This window comes from Eurypyga helias, unplaced genomic scaffold, assembly GCF_000690775.1.
Source record: "Eurypyga helias isolate BGI_N326 unplaced genomic scaffold, ASM69077v1 scaffold3211, whole genome shotgun sequence".
Lineage (NCBI taxonomy): Eukaryota > Metazoa > Chordata > Aves > Eurypygiformes > Eurypygidae > Eurypyga > Eurypyga helias.
The window spans coordinates 118,335-132,451 of NW_010230015.1; the positions used below are offsets into that span (position 1 = coordinate 118,335).

The 14,117-nt window shown below is 37.4% G+C and overlaps 1 protein-coding gene across 1 annotated transcript in view; it reads right to left on the reverse strand.

The window, feature by feature from the left end:
• The window catches only part of PPFIA2 (protein tyrosine phosphatase, receptor type, f polypeptide (PTPRF), interacting protein (liprin), alpha 2), a 112,834-nt gene that overhangs the window by 35,163 nt on the left and 63,554 nt on the right, over nucleotides 1–14,117 (reverse strand). The window contains exons 11-16 of the mRNA XM_010160584.1: nucleotides 11,340–11,475; nucleotides 10,613–10,833; nucleotides 7,688–7,925; nucleotides 5,021–5,050; nucleotides 4,131–4,261; nucleotides 3,409–3,563 (exon numbers count right to left, since the gene is read on the reverse strand). Coding sequence (XP_010158886.1) covers nucleotides 3,409–3,563; nucleotides 4,131–4,261; nucleotides 5,021–5,050; nucleotides 7,688–7,925; nucleotides 10,613–10,833; nucleotides 11,340–11,475 — 911 coding nt within the window. The remainder of the gene's footprint in view (nucleotides 1–3,408; nucleotides 3,564–4,130; nucleotides 4,262–5,020; nucleotides 5,051–7,687; nucleotides 7,926–10,612; nucleotides 10,834–11,339; nucleotides 11,476–14,117) is intronic.

Genomic DNA, 14,117 nt, shown 5'->3' on the forward strand with positions numbered 1-14,117 from the left:
CCAATCACAAATGCAGAAAACAAATGTTTATTTTGCTTTACCTCATCTGCCTTTCAAAGTTTTACAGAATATCTCCTGAAACGTTTCTTGCTGACTCTGGAGTGAGTTTTTAATTTAGGAAACTGCTGTATTAATAGATCTCACCTTTCTGAGACAGAGCTCGTAGTATGTTAGACAGAGAGGGTATAAGTGCAGCGTAATGAGTGTTCATCACAAATTAGAAAGCAATCTTGCTTGGCATAATGGACTTCACTGTAAGACAAGCACATCTGGCCCTTTGTATAACCCTGGGTACATTGTATTGGATGTGGTGACTGTGCCTGCTGGTACCTTGGGCATGCAGATGGCCATGTAAATGTTTCCTAACAAGCTGACCTTTGCATGCACCATACAGATCAGCTTGGCTGGGCTAAAAATCCCTGCAATGTATCATTTGTTTTAGGGACTGGGATATTTAAAATGTAACACAGGAAGAGTATGGAAGTGTCTAGTGTGGTATTCCCCAAGGGAGAGAAGACTGGATAAGTTTAAAATAAAACAAATAATCCAACAAATATATAAATAAACAAAAGGCACTCATGCTCTCCATAACATTTCTTTTCCCTTCTCCAACAATTAGAAGAAAACTTGAAGAACCTAGAAATCTTGAATCTTGATTCTTAGAAAGATGTCCTAGGGCATGAATTTGCCTTTGAACAAAAAAGCAAATGGTTTAGCAAAGATGGTAAAAGTAGCAAATTATAAAATAAGGAAACTTTGGCAAGTTTAGCAGTTGAAAACTAATTTCAGAGTTTTGCAGGGAATACAGAGCAAGGACATCTTTTGGGTGATAGCCTGGATCTGTTGAAGTTAGTGATAAAGCTTTGGAGGTTCCAATACTGCTTCATAAATATGAGAATATATTACATGTGCTTTTACAGAAATTATAGAATTAGTTACAGAGATATTACATGCCCTTACAGTGTATAATATCATTGGATCCCTAATACCCTCTGCATTGACATGAAGTTTTAAAGTGCTTCTTTAAGTCTAATTGTGTGCAAGTGCAAATAAAAAAAGAAAATAATGTTTCCGAGATGCAAAGTTACGTTTATTAGCTCTTTAGTATTTGATGTGCTATCAAAGAAAAGGTATTCTCCATATTAAAAAAATATAAGAACTATGCACCTAGGTCGAATTAGAATGTTTAATTTAATCAAAGAATTAAATAAAGTTTTTATTGATTTTTCATTATAAATTTAGGCTATGAAAATCATACAGACATACTGCAGTGAAGTAATGATAGTACCTACAATCTAGATTTCTGTGATATAGTATCTAATTCTGTGATATAGTATCCATTCGATGATTCTAATATAAACAGAACTATTAATTATATAGCTGCACAGAGAGCGTACCTATCATGGACTTGACTCAAGTACTACCATGATTGCTATTTTAAAAATTTTGTTTTGTCTTTAAAGTACTGCCACTGAATGGAAACTAACACCCAATATTTGTTTTTCTTTTGGCATCTTAAAAATAAAGATGAGAAATAACTACCCTATCATTCAGTGTGAAATGATAGCAGGAAATGATTCCTACTTAATGTCATTTCAATTTCTAAAGATACTTTGCTTCTATTTTTTGGTCAGGTAACTGCCCTAGTCTTAATTTCATGCATGCATGTAAACCTAATTTGCTTAATTCAAATGTGCATTTTACTGACATCTTTGCTGTTGAGTTCAAGGATGGAAGCCACAAAAATTTCATTTAATTGCAAATCCTCACTAATATCTTTTTTTGCAATTTCATGAGATAGTGTTGGGAATTAAAAATAGGCTTTATCCAATTATACATACGTCTTATTAATCATGGTGGGTATTATTAAGAAATTAATCTACTGCCAGATTACATTGCTCCTGAGATAGTCTTTAAAGTTGTAATTTTATTTTTGTTCCACATTGCAAGAAACTGCAGGGACAACCAACACATTTATTACATCTTTGTCCTCTATGTTCCTGGGTTACTATGAAATCATAGATTACTATGCATAATCCATCAGTATCAATAAAATTGGTTTTATAGAATGTAAATGTGAATTAATAACACAGTCTAAAGTTATAAAATTCTCCATCAGTACAGACTGTAAGATGCAGGTGTATTGGAGAGACTCATTTAATAGATTCTGAAATACATTAAACTATGAAAAAGATTGAATAAATCAGTTTCATTCTTCCCATAGTGAGAAAAAATGGAATTTAAATTGCAATTACAAATTAGTTGGGTTTTTTTCAAGAATACAAGGTCCACACGGGCAGAGAGGAGGAAGGTTGGAGTATAAAAGGAGAATGCTCAGCTATCTGATTTTACTCTGACACTTTGACCTTAATATTACTTTATTTTATTCTGTATGATTTTAGTGATGGGTTTGTTAGTTGTGATAAGAACATGTTTTAATATGAATTAGTTTTTTTTAATTTCAGTCTTAAATATTGCTTAAGTATTTACAGTTACTGCCTACCCTTAAATTCTTTTACAGGTGTTATGTGGTCACCATGGCAGTAGTGCTTCACAAGTCTGTACTATGTGACATCGTAATGACTAGGAAAGATGTAGGATTTCTGTTTTACTGACACATCTATACCTATTTGGTGTTTGTGTTGGCATGTGTATATATGCTAAATCAAATAGCCTGGCAACATGGAGCGCAGCTACGGATGTATTTGCCTGTCTGGGAAAAAAAAAAAGAGACTGTCACTTCATCTTCCATTGCTTATGCTACCTCAGGTAGTTCAATAAAGTTAAAGATTGATTTTTTTTTAATTTTTTTTTTTTTTTTGCATGGGGTAGAGACATATCCTATGTAATACCACAGTGGAAAATTTTCACCAGGAATGAATTAAGCTAAGGTCTTGGCAAGGAAAAGCGCAGAAGTAGGAAGAAAACAAAGCACTACCATGAGCTGCATAACTAATTGGAAGAGTATGGTGAGGACATTCAGTGATAGGCACCAGCAGACATTTATTGACACTCTGAATTCTGAAAAGCAAGGTCCCTGAAAGCAAGTGCAAGACCTTCCATATCACACAGCTACACCCCTTATAGTGGTTTATTACTTACTACTTTCTCACCTCCTCTTCATTTTGGTTCGTTGAGAATACACTGTTAGCACTTTTACCCTAATTCAAGAGCCTACTGAAGCAGTAGGTTCAGTGAAAAGAATGACTAGTAATTTGTGCCAGAAGTCTCCTATCATTTGTGTTGTAACACACTCATGACAAATATAATTAGTGATAGCAATGAAGTTTAATGGGAAAGTTCTGCCAGACAAAAGAGAAAAATAAGCCAATTGGAAATGAAGCAAAATCAAAAATGGAGAAATGACTGTGAGATGGTGACCTTGGCTTGTTACCACTAATCCCTTACTGAGCTGTCCAAGTCGAGCCTTCTCTTTTTTACCGAACAAACGTCCTATCGAAGACTTGATTCCTTTCTTCTTGGGAGCTTTGTGCAGGGAGTCCTGGCTGCTACTGACACTGCCAAGACCAATGCTTTCTGGCTCCAATGAAGCAGGCAAACTACTACAAAATGATAATAAAGAAAGGGAATAGATAACACGTCAAACATTTGCAGGTAATTTTTTACATTCTTCTGAGCAGTTCTGCGAATAAATTAATTGGTTATACTTTAGTAATGATCCCCCAGCACGTGAAACAATCACACTTTTAGATGACTTAGCGACATGTAAAGCAATACCGAAGCACATTTTCTGCATCAGGCTGACTGAGCCTTACAAAAAAAAAAAAAAAAAGGTCTAAAGATAAATACTTTGCTAAGAACAATTGATGAAAAATACAGGAATCAGCCTGCTGTCTGTCTTTCTAGGATTTGCAGTAACACTACTTCTAGTAGTGATCAAAACTGTACCTCAAACCAGAAATATCCAGCATGTATTTTAGCACTGACAAACATTCTCAGGGTCATGCAAGAGACAAAGGGTAAGGCTTTCTCTCTCATGGCAGGGGAAACACTGCCAAGAAGAAACAGGAAGAAATCAGGTCATTTTGGAATAGTTAAACAACAACATGATTTGAAAAGAATAATACGTGGTAAAACTGAAGTACCAATTCATGTCCCAAACATCTTACCTTCTGGCATCATTGTGGTATGAAGAAGGAAGGGTATGAGTCATTCTGATAGCTCTGGGTGTGGGAGGTGGAGAAGTTTCACATTTGATTGTGGCTTTATCTTCACGCCCATCTTCTTCAACTACTGCAATCTGGGGGAGAGAGACTCCATTGAGCACAGATTACCTTTTCAAGAAACTTTCAATATATGCTGCACAAATCTGTCAAGTGAAGCGAAGCATGCATGGCTTCAAGTGCAATTTTTTAGGCAAATTGTAAAGCTTCTTTTTTTTGAAAGAGGTTATTGGAAAAGAGCAATTGCCTAAATATGGCAGCTTAAGGTACATATTTGAAAGAAAAGAGATTACACTTGAAGAAGAAATTAATTCCTTTTATGCCAAACAGGTTGATCCACTAAAGGTCTAAATATGAAAATAACCTTAGACATGGGCGATCGCCTTGCATTAAACAGGATTATTCAAGTAAACAAAGTTTCTCAGGGATGTAAGGGAGAAGGTCAATACAGACACAAACAGGACCACTCTCTATAACTTGTTAACAGAATGGCCAGAATGCTTGAAAGTAAGTGTGAACAAAAAGGAATTTTGTCACAACATATAATGATTTATCTCAAATATAATGTCTTCTCATTTTTTTCTTTTTAAAACTGTATTACTTTAAGTCTGTGCTGCAGAGGCTACTATTCCAAGGCATCACTGGTGGGCCTTGATTCTGTGGCTCAGCTGTGATCGCTGTAAGCCTTTCTAGGTAGGATTAAAATAATTATGTTCAATAATTGAATAAAAAGGAGTCAAAGGGATTCAGTGGCTAGCAAGGAACCTGGTTATCTAAATAGCAGAGGAATATGATAAACGTGTTCTCCCACACTTAAAAACCCCACAGTATCATACCTTTCTCCGATGTTTCCTTAGGTCACTTGGCTTAGATTGGTAACAACAATAAAAAAAGAGCAATTAGTAAATCTCATTTGAGCATAACAAAATAGCAGACATTTGTTGTTCTTGCATTCAGAAGTAGGAAGAAGAGATTTCATTAATTTAATACTACCTATATTGTACACTAATTATACACTTGGTGTCATAACATAAGATAACCCCTGACAAATATGCTATTCTGGGAAAGCAGTTATCTTTTTCTAAAGTTACAATTGCCTTCATTTTCATAAGCTTAGCAAAGAATAGGACATTACATGCTTATAGTAGCACCTTTTATTTTTGGAGTTTTCATAAAAATCCTTCCACTACTCCCAACAGCGATTCTTTTTTTTTTTTTAGTTTTATCTAATGTTACAATTGGATTGGTGTCTCACCACACATAAACACAAAATACCATCAAAAAATACCACGTCTGAAAAAAGGATCTTTCTCTCCAGTTATCCCACATTAAAGTGGCTGGCATTTTCAGTCAGTGAATATAAACTCACCCATCTTCGAATGTGTCTTGTTAAACCCTCTTTCCATTTTTATTTTTGGTAGATGATTCATTCAGTCAGGGAAAGCTGAGGATACCCTAAAGAATTTATTTACTGCAGGGACCTGGGCTATGGAAACTCATGCAGTAATGCTTCTCCAGCCAAACCATACAGGACCATTTGGTAATTTGGGCTCTAGAGGTCAGACCTCCAGAACGCTTTCCAGTTCAAAGTTTCCACTTAGAAGATGTCTGATAGCCTGTTGTGTCTGTCCCCAGCCAGTAAGGAGGAGATGCTCAACACTGAACTCCTGCTGAAGAAGTGTCCTGAAATGGTTGACAGAGGGACCAAAGCTGTTGGAATGCTGCTGAGCATGCAGTGGGGTGCTACTCCTACACTTCTGGTACGTCCAGTGTTCAACGCAAATCATACAGACACACCCATCTGAGCTTTGGCACAACTACAGCTGGATGCCAATGAGGCCATGGCAACCCAAAGTGCAGAGGCTATGCTGTCATTTTGTATTTCAGTCTGATGAAGCTACTGACCCAAAGCTACTGTGTCCAAATTAAGGCAGCCAGGCAGTGCAGGTGTTTGCTGGAAGCTCAGTTTAGCCATTTCAGCAGTTTAGCCAGATTGCATAGTTTAAATGGCTGGTGGAATGGAGCCAAATGGCATATTCAGGAAGTTTCTGCTTTGGTGAAGTGGGTGGCACCACGGCAGCCTGCACACCCACCTCCTCCACAATGCTCTGTGCCACCAACATTGTCATTTCTGCTGTTCAGCAGTGGAAACGGGGGGCAGCAAAGGATCAGGGCCAGTCTGCCGCAACTGCCAGCCCTGACCTAGTCTTGCAATAAGAAACTGGTGTCTTTGGTTCCAAAGACGACAGCAAGCACCATGCTAAACTGAGAGGGGTAGAGGTGGACAGGAGTAGCTGTCAGTTCCCAAGAAAAGGGAATACTCAGCTAGATGACAGCAGACAAAATTCCTTACTCACAGCTATGCCGAACAACTAGGCTCCACTCCCAGCTGTTCTTAGCAACCTTCTTGGCTAGGAGAGTTAATTTCTGCTTTCTGATTGAGATCAAAGCTCATTTACCCTCTGCTGAGAGGCTCCACGGGGAACCACTACTGCCGCTTCCCAGGAATGGGCCGCAACGGGACACAGATAACATTCAGATTATCAGAGAAATAGCAAATAAAAAATGGGGTTACAGATAGCCTATTCTCCTCCCTGCATGTAGCGATCAGCAGAGTGTGCTGCTTTAATTGCCTCCTAGTGCTGAACGGGATGAATTCACCCAGGTTCTACCCAGGTAGCCCACACGTTGTGGGGCACCCTGTGTCTGCCCTCTGATCACAGCTGTTGTGTATCTTGAATACGCCAACACATACTGCCTTCACCTGCTTGGCTGCTGGGCTGTTTCTTTCTGCCTAGGACCACAATTAAATTTTTTGCAAATCCCTTTTCAAATCAAAACAGACTGGTTTAAGCGTATGTCTTCTAAAATTACTGTACCTTTAAAACTGCTTTGCATTATAACTTGATGGCTTGGTATCTTTTTGTGTGTGCTGCTTGTAATGTTGAAGTACACCAGTTAAACGGATTATTGGAAAACAAAGCACAGATGCTTGATATACAGTCATGAAGAATACATACAAAATACTGCAGGTATAGAAGGGTATACACGATATACATGTATATGCAAATGATCAAATATAGGAGGTAGTAGAAGGCTTTAATGCCTTCTAGACATTTTCTGGATGTTTCAAATCACTGATAGTCCCACAGCTATTGTCTAATAACCATCATTTCAGACCTTTCATTTGCGAACATTTTTAACATATAAATTCATCACAGTAATTCCAATGATAGATTCTGTCTCTTATTAATTCCTCTGCCTGTATGCGTAAGGCCCTTGTTCCTCCGATCACGATGTCCTTGGTGAATCATGCAATGCTCAAAACCACAATAAAAAACCCTAAACCCACCCAGTATGTCCATATTCTAGAGTATTTGCTATCTGTATGTATGATGGAGAGGTGAATAAAGAATTAGAGATTAGCCATTCATACAGTGAAAAAACGAAGTATTTAATACTAGAAATATCACACCTAAAATTGGCACCACAGGGTTTCTTACCAGCGTCATAACCCCCATTCTGTCCATCTCCCTGGCTGGACTGCGAGGGGTGAGTTTAGGAGTTGAGTGTCCGCTGGGAGGAGAGGAGCTTGCAAGTGATGATGCTGTTACTGAGCCAGTAATGGAGGTACCTTGGTGGACTCTGGCTAGATTTAAGCCTTCCAGACTCACGCTGGCCACTCTGTTCTCTATCTCTTCAGCTCGCAGTTCTGTCGACTCTTTCTCTTCTTGGATTAGCCTTATTAAATAAAAGAACATGGATGTATTTGTCTCTGCATACTAAAAAAGCAAAGCTAAAAAAAAGTTTCCTTTCAAATGAGATTTGAAAGTAAAGATGAATATCACAGGTCAACTCCAAAATAATACTGAAAAGTGCATTTTTTAATCACTGGAATTATAAAATTATTTTTCTTAATTCTTCCATCCTCAAAAACTGTTTGAGGAATCTGCCCAACAACAAGACCTGACATGTGACATTTCAGGAAGATTTGTTCCTTTCCAAAGGAGACAGTATAGGGGAGGGGGAGTTAACAATCCGATTTACCTTAGGAAACTAATTCCAATTTAAGTTGGCTTCATCTGATTTTCGGTTTTTAAAGCATGAACACAAATTTAGAGTCAAATAAAACCAGAGCTTTAAGACAGGAATTGCTAAGATAATCCATATTAATAAACCAAGAGAACATGCAAAACAATTTATCCATTTCATCCCTAGAAATTGATGAAAAAATGACAGTTGTTTCTAAAACACTGAGTTTTTAAGTGATTTTCCTTAAAATACCTCTCGTTAACAACAAATTTAAGCTTCTTAAACATATATAGCCTCAATATAATGCTTCCACTGGGTTCTTTAGCTTTGGTTTTTAATGCTGATTGTACCACAAATGATAAAACGTGTTTACAATAGAATATTTGTTTCTAAGTGCTTTGCCCATAAAGCCATGTTAGAAAGAGCTGTGTTGTGGGGTGTTGGTTTTTTTTTTTAGCAAAGAGAAGGAAAAAGTGTGAAGGATCAAGGTTAAATGGGAGAATACAAATGAAACATGTACTATAAATGAAACCATAATACACTGAAAATACAAACCTACAAATTCTTGTGCTGTGATAAATCTCTTCCCCTTACATCCATTTCAAAATTTCTATAAAATGTCTACAGTTCTTTCTGAAATGAGGCATGGCAGGAACTTAAAGGCAAATAATATTTTTAAAGACAATTGTAAAAATATTTTTCATTTTAGTAATCTAGAGTCAGAGTCCTCTTACATAGTAAAACAAATTAAAGCAAAATAAATTGTTAATCTCTCTTGATATCTCCAATCATTTGATACACTCTTATACCATTTATCAAAAAAAACCCCCACAAACCAAGAAAATGTGAAACGCAGTCTAATTTATAATACTATCCTTGTAGAATAATTTTTCCTGAAATGTAATGAAAAAAAAGAATAGAAAATCAGTTTCCTGGTTCTTTAATAATGATGGTAGTGGTAATGAAAGCTTAGACTTCAGTATAAGCTTTGCTGTAAGGGAAATAAACTGCTCTCAGTGTAACTCCAGCAAAAATGGCTATACACAGTGTGCACTCTTGCTTCGATTTTGAGAAAAAACATCTACGTTAAGATCCTGTGTTTGGTAAAACAGTGTTCTAATTCAGGACGGCACAAACAATGTCCCACTATGTCACCTGGAGTCAAAACTTATAGTTAAAACCTTTTACTGTATTACATAATTACCTGTTAAATTCTCAAAATGCTAGTATTTTTTTGAAACAAATACATTTGTTGCATCTTCATCTTCCTGCATTGGTCACAGTGCTGACTTCTTTGTAATAACAGAAAATATGGACAAGGTTCTCTCCTTTAAAAACACTGTTTTAAGGAGATTTACCCTCTCGACAACAAAATTCCTCTGACTCCATCCTGCCAGCTGCAATAACAGATATTAGAAAATAGCCTAGTAATCCTATCTGAATGAAGAAATTCTCGGAGTAGCAAAAAGGCAAAGCTGTAGATCTATAACAAAAAGTCTCCCGTGTGAACAGAATGGTTATTCAAATTCAATATATTCCAATACTGTTCTCCCTTTAAAGACACCTTGCTCAGAAAATGACTGAGATCTGGCAAAAGGTAATCTAGTTTTGATTATATTTCTAACCACAGTCCTTCTGTCTACAGTATTACCAGAAAGTCACTAATACATTCAGTAATCTCCTTCATCTCCTTCTAGAAAAAGTTATTCATGAGTGGATCTCTTTCATATACCAAGTTTTTAAAATTTTCCCTTCCTGAGAATCATGAAGAAAGCTTTAAGCCTAAAACTCACTTAATCAAAATATTTCATTGGATTCTCTATCACGTCATTAAATTTGCACATAAATTATTAAGATACATGCAATTTGCCACCTATTTCCAAGCATTATACATCAACTTGGAGCACGAAAAATTACATCTAACATGTCTACAGAAAATCAAAACTATGTATTAGAAAACGTGGCTAATGTGAGATGTAACATAGGAATAACTATCAGAAGAAAGCATGAAGAGCAATGAAATAAAACATTTCTGATAGGAGGTCATTAGTCAGTAAGAGGAGTCATGCAGAGCAGTGAAAAAGACTTTGAAAAGAGGACTATGAATACCGATCTGCCAAATATGCCACGTTAGCATTCTCTAATGTATTTCTTTTCAACTGGCCAGCAGTTCTTCACTTGGAACAGTTTTTGAAAGAAATTCCTCTGGTTAGGAAGTGAAGATGCCATTGTTATCTTCACACAATCAATACCCTCATAAGAAAAACAGACACATTATCAGTTCTTTAAATGTACAAGTGGTTTCCTAATTGTTATGAACGGTACCTGAACTTATGCACTAAGAGAAGCTTGAAGCTGAAATCACGAGTATATGGCAGCTGGTTCAGGCTGCATACCTGATTTCTTTATTGATTGCATCTAGCTGCTCCTGAAGCATCATGGCCAGAGTCTGGGCATCGGAATGGCCGCTTGGTGACAGGAGGTCCATGGAGCTGAAAAGCGTTTCTCTATCATCGTCATCGATGTCAGACATTTCAGTGTCGCTTTCAAATGCATGGCCGCTCAATACACCAATCTGCTGGGTCCTATTCCACTCGTGATCTCCAAGTGATTTTACCTGAGAAGGAATTAAGATGCATATGGCTTACTCCATGGAAAAAAAATGCAAAATTGAGCTTCTCTAAAATGGGAAAGGCAAGCAACCAACATTTAAGAATACCTAGTCAATGATTAATGCTACATTAACACTTGCAATATTGCTGTAAATGATGTAAAGTATTTTAACATAATTTTTAACTCTGTGTAAAATCAACCATCAGGAAAATTTACACAGAGGTCCCTAGAAAAGACAGACAGTCAGGTATGCGTAAACTTTGATGTCTGAACTTTAACCTCTTCTGCCTTCATTTTAGTATAACAGTACTTCTCTGAGTATGCATAGAAAAATACCCTGCCATTTGGATTTAGTTGGGTGTGGGTTTTTTTGTTGTTTTGGTTTTTTTTTTTGGTGGGTTGTTGGTTTGTTGTTGTTGTTGTTTTTATGGAAATACACAAACTGTAAGCTTAACAGCCTGAAATACATTCTCTTATCAGAGAATATTTGAGAAGTGATTGTGGATTAACCTTTGGTTCATCTCTGCGTACGCCCATCCGTCCTCTTCTAGGTCGCCTTATCACTTTAGTTGATCGATAGTCAGACTGACTATCAACCAGGGAGCCCACAGAATACCTCAGCTCTGCTGATGTATCTAGGTGAGGTCTAAAAAGAGAGACACAGAAGTAGACTTAGAGAGAGTAATAGTAACAATAGTAAGAACAACAATCCAATGACCTTCAGTCTAGGGAGACAGATTTTATCTTACGTTTTTAAACAAATTATTATGTATCACATAATAAATGACAAAATCACATCACAAAAAAAAATACTTAAAAGTGAAAACTCAAAATCATATTACAAGGAAATTAAGGAAGAAAGCAAACAAAAAATGCATAATAAAACTTATTGTCCAAAACCAGGACAAGCTAATTAACAGAACTGGCTCCTGAATGTTCTGTCCTGTATAGTTTCCTTCCATTGCCTTCCTGAATAAATATGCCTGAGGTTACTGTAAGCACATTACATGCTCACGAGTGAGGCTACCTATAGCATTTTCCTACTGTACGTCTGTGCTCCACATTTTGAAAATATTAGTGAACTCCCTGGTGATACATAACATTGGTTATGAATTATTCATCTTTATTTGATGATGCTTTTGAGAGTTTTAACACCCAGTTTTTCCTGTAGTCCTAGAAAGTCTTGGGACACTGGGGTGAGGCACATACATGATGATGTCAGCATGCCTTTTCTTGGCTGCAGGCAACAGTACCTGGCCTTTCTGTCCTTGGTCAAACAGCAGCAGTAAAGTTCCCTGCATGGTGCAATAGAAGCATGCTGGCCACAGGCTGTGTAGCCAAGCCAGAAGAGAAAGGCTCCATGCACCATTTGAGCATTCAGCCACAGCAGTGGAGACATGAACAATTTCTAGTTTTTAACACATAAGCAATATCCACATAACAATACATGAATAGCATGATTATAGTAGAAATATGAAATATTAACAAATACTACACTAATAAGACAACTAGGTATGTATTTGTTTATAGCAACTCTTCATGCTTGACATTTCACTCTTTATAAGAATATAAAATGAGAGTTTAATGTTGTACTTATATTATTGATTTTTTTTTAACTTGGGAAAATGCTTACAATCACCTACAGCGAACTTACAGGGTTCACAGCAATGTTAATAAACAGTTTTGGGCTGCAAAATACGAATAAGCTTTGTCCTTAAACATTTCTCACACTTTGAAAGGAATGCTGTTTGAGAAAACGATGGCTTTAATCTTAGACATAAAAAAAGCTAATTAAGAGAATATCTGCTTTCCAAATAACCATACCTATCTGTGCTGAAACCTGGTGACTTTTCCTGGGCTCTAAACATAGAGGGCTCTGTTTCTAAACACAGAGATTCTCTTTTCCTTGAGAAGGACTTAACTGGAATTAAAACATACTCATACTGGAGGACTGAAGCATTGGTCTCAAATTCCAAACATCCTTTTAAAAAAGTGAAAGATAAAATATTACAACTATGATGCCTGTTTATTGATCAATGGGAAAAGAAAGCCTCTACTAAAAACTACGGTGACAGTGGGGTATGGAGAAATGTAATTGCTGTCAGGTATTATGAGGGCTGTGACAAATCTAAAATAAGAATGGAAGGATTTCAAGCACTGATGTAATTTCTTTTATGAAACATACTGTAAGAAAACAAATTCTAAGAAGAGGCACTGGAAATCCTGAAATGTGCCACAGCAATCAAATCAGATACATTAAATAGAGGGAAGTTATCCTCCCCCTCTGCTCTGTGCTGGTGAGGCCTCCCCTGGAGTGCTGTGTCCTGTTCTGGGCTCCTCAGTTCAAGAAGGACAAGGAACTACTAGAGAGGGCCCAGTGCAGGGTCACTAAGAGGATGAAGGGCCTGGAGCACCTTCCATCTGAGGAAAGGCTGAGAGAGCTGGGTCTGTTTAGCTTGGAGAAGAGGAGGCTGAGGGGGATCTCATACATTTTTATAAATATCTACAGGGTGGGGATCAGGAGCATGGGCCCAGGCTCTTTTCAGTGGTCCCCAGTCACCCAGGGGGCCCCACAGGACTAGGGGCAATGGCCATAAACTGGTAAACAGAAGGTTCAGCCTGAACATGAGGAAACACTTCTTCCCTGTGAGGGTGACAGAGCACGGGAACAGGCTGCCCAGAGAGGGGGTGGAGTCTCCTTCTCCGGAGACTTTCAAAACCCTCCTGGACTAGTTCCTGTGTGATCTACTCCAGGTGATCCTGCGCTGGCAGGGGGGTTGAGGTCCCTTCCAAACCCTACCACTCTGTGAATCTGTGAAATTGCCACAGATATTGAATAATGTTTTAGAACTTCAGTTTTGGGTAAAGCATACATCAGAATTCATGCTTTTGTCATACATACATTTTTTTGAACAACCTTCAGTTTATCTTCTCTTACACTTTCCATCATGCCTGACAGGAACTCCCAGAATTTTAGAAAAATTATGACTTTTACCTTTTAAAAAGTTATCTAAAGCTCCTGTCATTGTATTAATAAGAAAACATGACAGCAGTTGGGCTACAAATGTCCTAAACCCTCCATCTACAGCAGCAGACTTTTGGGGGTTTTTATGCTTGGTTTGTCTGTATGTCTCATCTGTTATATAGTAAACCCTTTAGGGCAGTGACTGTTTTTTATTTTCTCTGTACAGTATTTGCTGTAGAAGAGCTTTGCTCTGATAATTGATAATACATGTTACTTGTGCAGCAAGTTGACAGGAAAAAACCCAGCCCAGGTTCCAGTTTCTG